The sequence below is a fragment of the Gadus macrocephalus genome, chromosome 4 (assembly GCF_031168955.1).
Source record: "Gadus macrocephalus chromosome 4, ASM3116895v1".
NCBI lineage: Eukaryota > Metazoa > Chordata > Actinopteri > Gadiformes > Gadidae > Gadus > Gadus macrocephalus.
The window spans coordinates 2659874-2669666 of record NC_082385.1 but is presented as its reverse complement, the minus strand read 5'-3'; the positions used below and the strand labels follow the sequence as shown (position 1 = coordinate 2669666).

General features: G+C 47.0%; 1 protein-coding gene across 2 annotated transcripts; it reads left to right on the top strand.

Annotated features, from left to right (window-relative positions):
* The first annotated feature begins 513 nt into the window (after window positions 1–513).
* On the top strand, window positions 514–9337 carry kcna1b (potassium voltage-gated channel, shaker-related subfamily, member 1b). 2 transcript variants are annotated; one of them, XM_060048607.1, is made up of 2 exons: window positions 514–1258; window positions 1737–9337. In XM_060048607.1, the coding sequence occupies exon 2, from the start codon at window positions 1975–1977 to the stop codon at window positions 3457–3459; it is 1485 nt and encodes a 494-aa protein (XP_059904590.1). In that variant the 5' UTR covers window positions 514–1258; window positions 1737–1974; the 3' UTR covers window positions 3460–9337. The 2 variants fall into 2 exon arrangements, with proteins under 2 accessions (XP_059904590.1, XP_059904591.1); XM_060048608.1 differs by lacking the exon at window positions 514–1258 and adding an exon at window positions 1277–1567.
* Window positions 9338–9793: the final 456 nt, after the last annotated feature.

Below are 9793 nucleotides of genomic sequence, written 5' to 3'. Positions count from 1 at the left end.
CTCCCTCTCCCTCTCTCCCTCCCTCACCCTCCCTTTCGTTCCCAAATCCGCTGTCCCTCCCTGCCTCCCTCCCGTTCCTAACTCCACTCCACTCCCCCCCCCGCCCCCTCCCTCACTGTTGTGCTCCTCCCTCGGAGTTTTGGTTTCTTTCTCCTGGCTGCAACACTCCCTCAAATGACCGTGTGCTTGCGTGTGTGATCGCGCGTGCGCACGTGTGTGTGTGTGTGTGTGTGTGTGTGTGTGTGTGTGTGTGTGTGTGTGTGGTGTGTGTGTGTGTGTGTGTGTGTGTGTGTGTGTGTGTGTGTGTGTGTGTGTGTGTGTGTGTGTGTGTACGCGCGTGTGTGTGTATTTACCCCGTGCCGCATATCCTCTGTCTGTTTATTTATCAACATAACGAAAAGAAGAGAGGGACTGGTCTTTTACAGTCCCACCACCAGAGAGAGAGAGAGAGAGTGCGAGAGAGAGAGAGAGAGAGAGAGAGAGAGAGAGAGAGAGAGAGAGAGAGAGAGAGAGAGAGAGAGAGAGAGAGAGAGAGAGAGAGAGAGAGCGCGGGCGGGCGGGCGCACTTTTTCTTTTATTGCTGATGCTGCAGTGTCAAGAAATGGTTCCCGCTCCCTCCTCTCCGTCCCTCCTCGTGCGTTCAGCCTCTCTCCCTTGCATCCCCATAACGCTCGCGCCGAGCACCACGCCACGCGGCCGGAGTGCAGCCGCGCGCCACGGTTAAAGGACACCACACAGCTTCTCGCCCATTCGCGTCTTACTATTTTTCGGGGTTGTTGTTTTTCCTCGGGCGTTGTTGTTGTTGTTGCCGGGCTTTTTTCTGGATTTTTTTTTTCTTTATTACCTGGACCTCCATCAGCTCGCACGCGCCATGGTCCCCCTTCCCAGTATGATGGTAAACTGCCTCTCGAGAGATTCCCCCCAGCGAGGATCACCATCCGAGCGGCCGGACGCCCCCCGCCGGGGTCTCTTCGCCTCGCCGCTGAAAGCCTACACCCAGAGGATCCCCTGGACCCGCACCAAGACGACATAGGCCATCAATATTTCAGAGGAAGACCGTTACTGTAACGGCCCCGTACAGTAAAGCGATCTCCGTATCAAACCCCCAGCCGGGAGGAGGAAAGTTGTGGAGGTTCTGGAGGAGGAGGTGGAGGAGTTGGAGGAGGCTGGCGACACCACCCCGGAACGCAATCTCCCCATCCCGTCCCCCGTCCCCGTCTCCCCTGCAACATCTCGTCCCCCCGTCCCCCCCGTTCAGGTAATTGTTGATTCCACCTGTTTCGGTCTCTGATCGCGTGCAGCCCGGGCGGAGTTTTCTGACGGTCGTCGCGCACTGAAATGCTGCTGGAAATGCTGGTGATGGGAGAGAAAAAAAAAGAGAGATACTGTTTGAGGGTGCGCAAAACGGGGTGGGCAGCAGCAGCACCGCAAACTTGAATACTGATGTATGCGGTAATTATACAGCACAGCCTGCCTACTGTACAGATTCCTACTGCGGTAACCGGGATTTATCTCTCTTTAACCGCGTCGTTCTGTCCGATGTCTGTCTGTCATTCATTATTGAACGGTGCGTGTTTTATATCGTAACGTTTAGAATAGAATAGAATATAATTTTATTGTTGTCATTGCACATGTTACAGAGCAACGAAATTGGTCATAACAGCCCGTTAAACTGTCATTCTGGCGAATAGAGATGCATTGCGTTACGTTGAATTCAGATCTGTTGTTTCCTGTAGGTGATAGACGGAGCAGGGGGCATTTCTGACGGGGAAAACAATGGTGAACTTGAATGGCATTGCGAAGGAGCCGTACTGAGCCGTACTGACTGTTGAGCTGTTGCAGTGTCGGCGGCACCGCGGACGAGGGGAGACCGCGGAGGCGTGCCACTGCCACGGCAACTGGATGCCTGTTCCACCGGGCTGATCCAGCTGCTCTATCTCCCGGATCGTGCTCAGCTCAGCTCGAACCGCAACGATGACGGTGGTGGCGGGAGATAATATGGACGAGACGTCCACACTGCCGGGGCATCCGCAGGATACGTACCCCCCCGACCACGACGACCACGACTGCTGCGAGCGGGTGGTCATCAACATATCCGGGCTGCGTTTTGAGACCCAGCTCAAAACCCTCGCGCAGTTCCCAGAGACTCTCCTTGGCAACCCGAAAAAGAGGATGCGCTATTTCGATCCTCTGAGGAACGAGTATTTTTTTGATCGGAATCGCCCTAGTTTTGACGCAATACTGTACTATTACCAGTCTGGGGGCAGATTGAGACGGCCGGTCAACGTGCCCTTGGACATGTTCTCGGAGGAGATAAAGTTTTACGAACTCGGGGCAGAGGCCATGGAGAAATTTCGGGAGGACGAGGGCTTCATCCGGGAGGAGGAACGGCCCCTGCCGGAGAAAGAGTTCCAACGCCAAATCTGGCTCCTGTTTGAGCACCCAGAGAGTTCGGGGCCCGCGCGGGGCATCGCCATCGTGTCCGTCATGGTCATCCTCATCTCCATCGTCATCTTCTGCCTGGAGACGCTCCCCGAGCTGAAGGAAGACCCGGGCGACCGGATCCGGATCGTGGGGAACACCACGGTGTACTACAAGCCCAACATCCTCACGGACCCCTTCTTCGTGGTGGAGACCCTCTGCATCATCTGGTTCTCCTTCGAGTTGATTGTGCGGTTCTTTGCCTGCCCGAGCAAGGCGGCGTTCTTCAAGAACATGATGAACTCCATCGACATCGTGGCCATCATCCCGTACTTCATCACGCTGGGCACGGAGCTGGCGGACGACCCCGACAGCAACGAGGGGAAGGGCGGCGGTGAGCAGGCCACCTCGCTGGCCATCCTCAGGGTCATCCGCCTGGTCAGGGTCTTCCGGATCTTCAAGCTGTCCCGCCACTCCAAGGGCCTGCAGATCCTGGGCCAGACGCTGAAGGCCAGCATGCGCGAGCTGGGCCTGCTCATCTTCTTCCTGTTCATCGGCGTCATCCTCTTCTCGAGCGCCGTGTACTTCGCCGAGGCGGAGGAGAAGGAGTCCTTCTTCACCAGCATCCCCGACGCCTTCTGGTGGGCCGTGGTGTCCATGACGACGGTGGGCTACGGCGACATGTACCCCGTGACCATCGGCGGCAAGATCGTGGGCTCGCTGTGCGCCATCGCCGGGGTCCTCACCATCGCGCTGCCCGTGCCGGTCATCGTGTCCAACTTCAACTACTTCTACCACCGCGAGACTGAGGGCGAGGAGCAGGCGCAGCTGCTGAACGTCAGCAACCAGAACCTGGCTTCGGAGGACGGCTCCAGCCGCCGCAGCTCTTCCATCGCCAGCAAGTCGGAGTACATGGAGATCAACGAGGACATCAACAACAGCATCGATAACTTTAGGGAGGCCAACCTCAGGACTGCCAACTGTACCGCGCCCAGCCAGAACTGTGTCAACAAGGGCAAGCTACTGACGGATGTATAGTGTGACAGAGTTTGGTAGGAGGGTGGAGTGTCAGGGTGGAGGACGTCGCCCTCGCGAAAAACCGGTGTAAATAGTGTACAAAAGTTGAAAAAGGCGGGGAAATCTTAATGCTTGAACGACCGAATTGGTGCATTTATTTTTTTTGCATCTTCTTTGCTGCTTTGCGAAAACTGTGACAAAGCGAGTTTGAATCGCGCGACGAGTGACGACGTGGGTCGAAGGGGGTCGGTCCTTTCTCTTTACCGCATGGTTATTTCATTCATTGCAACATGGAATTATCACAGAGGAAAACTAATTTGTTTGGAACGGATGCGACTTTTGGAGGAAACACTTATTTCTTTTAATAAGGGCAACAGCATCTAACGGCCATTTTGAGATTGAGAAACTTAAGGATATACGGTTTGCTCCGCACCGGCGCGACAATAACTCTTTGCATGGAATAGAGTCAAACTCTTTCACGCGTTGTACACACAATACCGACAAAAAAGACGCCGGTGACGGCGTCGAGGGGGATGGGAAGAACTCAGCACCAATGAGCTGCGGCGAAACGTCGATCAAAGAAGAAAATACTAGAAAGTAAATTCGAGGCACCTTACGAGGGTTCACAGAGTGCGCTGTCGGCCTTTTCTGTTCTGCTTCCTCGGTGTGTGGCTCAGACCAAGTCCTCTTGTGGAGGACGGTTTGTTGTGCTGCTTCAGTGCTAAGCTAACGGTCTAAGCTAACTGTATGTGTTCGTGTAGGATACCATGCAACACACCTTTATATCCGGCTCAGAAAACGCATGTTGATTCTCTCTCTCTCTCTCTCTCTCTCTCTCTCTCTCTCTCTCTCTCTCTCTCTCTCTCTCTCTCTCTCTCTTCTGTTTTATATCAGCATGCCTGAGACATTACCTCATGTTAGTTTTGTCTTCTCCCTCCTTTTTTGTCTTTGTTTTCATCCCTTTGAACCCCCCCTCCCCCTACCCCTCCTGATATTTCTTTACGTTTCCCCCCCCCACCCTCTCATTTGTTTTTCACCAAAAGTGCAATGGTTATTTATGATTTATTTATTTCAGTGGTGGATTATTTACGAGCATTTATGTGCTGAATGTTTTATCATAAAAGGGAACAGGAACACTTTTTTTAAACGATCATGGCATGTGAACTAACAAAATAAGAAGATCTACAGCATTATGGCCTGATGAGCCACGGTACCATGTACTAGTATACTTACTGCATGACGTCGGTGTTAAACTTGCTTGAGGTTTTTACAAAGCGGGGGGACCTTGAGGTGCGTGGCGTACTCTAACCTCGTTATCAGAGTAATACTGAGGACATGGGATGCAGAGAGGGAACTGCTGTGCAAAATACCGAAAGGGACAAAAATCTGCCACGGCAAAGCCAGGAGGAGACACATCTGGCGACTCCTTACAAAAACGGACATTTCAAATTCTAAAAAAGCAACATCCTCCATTTTGTCCTGAGTAAGGATGGGGCTGATTGGATGGATTTGCGTGGACCATTTTATGAGGGCTAGGGATATCTTTACATTTTTTGTGAAATGTTACTTCTCATTCTTACGTTTGGGGTCTCACGGTGTCGGTTAGGGTTTTGTCGAGGTAATACAGGGACGGGAGGGAGGGAGGGGAGGGGGGGGGAATGACCTACAGTATCAAAACATTTTCATAGGGTTTCTAAAATTAGTTTCTAGTGCCTTGATCCCTGACTCATCGAGCTGAGGAAAGTGCCTCCCTGGTCCACACAGACGAGTCTGAGAGCTTAGCGTCTGCCCTTCCTTCCACTGCTGTAAGATAGCACAGCATACCTGCGTGTTCAGCCAGGGGCCACAGACTACCACACACAGTGATAGTGACACGACAGAGAAACCCCCCTGCAGACAGAGTTAATTATATCCGAAAGAACCAACACACACACACATAGCCACACTGCCCAACAATGTTTTGTAAGTTACAGCACTGATTCTAATTTGCTCGAGGATTTCGTAGAAAACGTGGTTTCCAGTTGTTGCTGATCATGGTTCAGTTCAGTACACAGGCCTCTCTTTGCTAGCTTAACCTGACCACAACAATTGACATTTGAGATTTGATAAAAGGGTACGACGCAAGATCTGAGTTTGGGTCATAAAGTCTCCACCGCTTCAGTTTGTTCATTACCATAAGCCTTTCTGCCGGTGTGTCTACCTCAGCGTGGTATGGCCCTGGGTGTTTGTGTCCAGCGATCTCTCCTCTGTTGACATGCCCTCTTGTCCAACATGTACACGCTATTCTTTGTAGAAAAAGAAAGCGGAAAACTGTAGTTTTATGGGAACTGAGGGTTTTAAACTATAGGCCCATGACTATATCTTTCTGCTTCAAGATTAACCTTTGCCGTTATCCCCAACATTCGCAGGATCAATACAGTCATAATTTCCCAGCATCGGAGACGAGAGCCATATATTGCGATCTTAAAAATGTTACAACGGTTGAATGGTTTGATTTACCCCCCTTACTGACATGAGAGCGATGCAACACTGACATGCGAGACGAATGGCCGACGACGTAGCACACCGTAAACTATCGGAACTGGTAGCTTCAGTATGTGTGTGACGAAAGGGGTAGGTCTTTTTAAATTTGTATTCAACAGAACAGAGCGCACTCATGGGACGGGTCTCAGGCTAATTAACAGTCGACCAAGTTTATTCAACATCAGCTTTTCCCAGCTGGATGATCAATAGCTGTTAAAGAATAGCCATCACTGCCGCATTTAGAGATGCATATTCCATAGTCATTTCAGTCTTTCTAATTCAGCTTTTGCATTTTTACTGAGGTTAACGCTGTCGATGATCGGCAGTCTGATCACACGCTTTTGGGGACACACTGTTGTGTCCGATTCTCACTGTGCTTGTGGAAACCAGCAAAAAGAGTGAGCGCACACCGTTAATAGTGCGGTTGCACACGGGTCGTACACACCAACGCGTCACCTGGAAACAGAGACCATGCCGAAAAGAAACAGCTAATCAACACTGCCACTGAATGATCAGCCAACGAGGTTCTCTGCTTTAGTTTCTAGTGTGGGTCAGCCTTTCGCTCTGTAGCATCGCTGCATGTCAGGAACGAGGGGTAAAACTGCCCATGTCTTAAAGGTCTTAACGGTAATCGGCAATAGTTCAACCTCCTTAAGGAATCTCCTATCGATCTCTGGACGTTAGGATGGTTTTAAAACACAAATCCGATGGCAAATGCTCAATCAACCACTGTCAAGGCAAGCGATGTTCCAACGCTCTTTCATATGCACACCATCGAGAGATCCAGCATTCATCTCAACATCGTGATAGCCATAGGCACGCACGCTAGTCTGGCTCTGCATGCAAAGCAAAATGGCGCTGCTGCCATTGCTGCTGTTTTTTTTTCGTGTTTTTTTTCTTTGGGCACCGGGATGATGAGAGGCAATGTTGTTGCTTTAGCATTCCATTTATTTGCACAGGCCTGCTTGACGATACATGAAGATGGATGGATGGGTGGGTGGATGCTATAGACGTAACTAGACTTTTTTGCTACTTATTGGTATAAGTACGATGAGAGAAAATATTTGGAAAAAAGAACGATACATAAATTAAGCCGGATGTTTTAGAGACTATACTACTAAGTCACAGCAAATTGTTTATCATGGGGTCAAGCTTCAAACTGTCTAAAAACAAAAAAGTATTTAGTGGAAAACTGAGTTTCACCTTGTGGAACAGTACAGTGGTTTATATATAGAGTTGTATATCCTAAATCAAGTCACACTAATGCATTTGATTGTTGCTCTAACTTCATTGTTTTACTGGTACTAGAAAAAATACAACAAAACAGAATGTTGAATTCATTGAATTGATAATCATAACTCATGCCAAATGTGGGAACAATTTCTTATATCTGTGTAGAAGGCATCAATCACAAACGTCTTTGAGAAATGCTGTTTCAGACATATCATAGTTTTGAAACAGGATACACTGTTGTAATTATGTATTTTTTTATTTTATATTTATATGTTTTTAAATATGTGACGTTCACAGTTGACCAGGATGTCGCACACTTACAAACACACTTTGAAACGTTTTTTTCTTCTTCAACGGTACACACTGCCATCCATTGGGAACATACAGCATATAAAAGTTTTAAAATAAAACTTTTTTTTAAATGGGGCAAAAATATGGTGACTACATCTTTCGTCGAGTCATTTCCCCTGATGAAATTAAATAACTGGGTTTTAACATTTTTGTACTTTTATGTTTTGTCTGTTGGCAATACGGCACAATAATGGCCAAAGCCAGGTTTCTTAAAAAATATCAGAACTTTAAGGTAAGCTAACACCCTGAATTCACTGCCACTTTCTGACGTTTCAACCGGTTTATTTCTGAGGTCTTTCTGAAAATCCTGAAGCTAATTTTTTTTCTTTGAGTCGTCATTGCCTGTAAGCAAGTGTACTGGTGTGTGAGTCATTCCCAGAGCAGTTTGAGCACGATTCATAAGCTGTTGGAGAAACAGTACCTTTAATACAAATTTATACTTCATGGCATTTGAAGATAAAAACAGTCATATATATACAGTATATATATATATATATATATATAATGAATGGTGCTGTGTGTCCAGCATACATACAACATAGGCCCTTTCAATTTAAGGAAAAAAAGAAATGTATTTTGTCCATGTTTTTTGTTGCTATCAACATAGGCCTTTGAGAGAGCTATTTGTTTTTATGAAGATCTCCAGGCGGACCACTACTGAAGGGACCAATTACCTTTTTCATACGATCTGGTTAATTCCATGTGACTTTAGGTGAATCTTATGACAATGGTCCATAATTAACTTGAAAAACATCTCCCTGGTTTGTAATGCTAATCTAACTAAATATATTTATTATATTTCATTCGGAATGCTAATGACGGATCCTATCATCAAATGTCGGGCATGAATACGTTGAATACGTTTAATTCACCAACACACGATGAAAACATGATTTGTTTCATGCCTTAAATAATTTACGTTTCTTCCACTTTCACTTTTCTGACTGACAGACCAACTATGATTTATTTTCTTTTGTAGAGACTTTAAAGGTAGACTGAAGATAAGCCATTATCATACATTGTCCTTTAATGTAAAAAGCCATGATTGTGAAGCGAAATGGTTTAAAGGGGTTTTAATGTGAGCGACAAAAAACATTTTTTTAACGTAAGAACTGCTTTATCAGTATATCAGACACTAAACTCACACTGTGGTAAGCATGTTCTGAGTCCTGTTGCATCGGGTAACCCTGCTGACAAAACATTGAAACTACATCACAAAACCATCCCATTTTCTAGCAATACGGTCGGTTTATCTGTAAGCGATAATGAAGAGGATCATGGTGTCGCCCGCGATGATGACGATGATGAATTGTTCTTGTTATCATGACTTCCTGTTCTCATGGAGTTCTATCTTTTGCCAGACCGTCTTCGTGATACTAAACTCACACCAAGGCCCCCGCCTTGGCGGACGATTGTGGGACCGGATCGGGATTTTTCAGTTGACAATCCAATTATTTTCGTTTTCATCAGGAAACCTAAAAACACAAGAACCCTGTGCTGGAAACCCGATGCCCTACCACTGAACTATCGGTCCTTCTGCAACCAGGATGTCTCTAAAGTCCGTTCTCGAACACTGCCACCTGTTTTATTTTGAACAAAAATAAAAAACAAACAATACTATGATATGATGCATTCATGATTCTAATGCTAACGTTCACACTTTGCAATGTTTGTCATGTTGTTCGCTGAGGCATGGTTCTCGTCACCTGTGCGAGGGCGGCCATCTGGCATGATGTCCGGGACGGTTTCATCATATAGATAAGCATCTCAATAAATTTGTTCAAAGAGTGAACTTCGGCGCTTGGTCGTCGGTGTGTGGTCTTTTGGGCAGCGGTCGTTGAGAGGTGCTAGCTGTCTCCGTCTCTCTCGCCTCGTGTGATTGGCTGATGACTGGCTTCTCGTGCTCTGCTTGCATTCCGTTTACTATCTGGAGAGCCCGCCTCCTGCATTCACAGTTTTTGATTTGCAAAAAATTGTGATGCAAAATGCAAAAATGCATTGTATAGATCTTACTGTGTGAGGGACCTTTAGAAATCAGATGATCTTTATACGCTCCTATCCATATACATGATAATATTGTACAATACATACTAACTATAAGTGCTGTGTATAGTCAGAGCTTTCATGATCTCAAATACATCGGCCACTGTCAGAAATAATGGAGCAAAATGTTTTTACAGCAAAATGTTAATTCTTAGTAATATTAATGTACAATGTGTGACTTTAACTTTTGATTGGGAATGAGCCA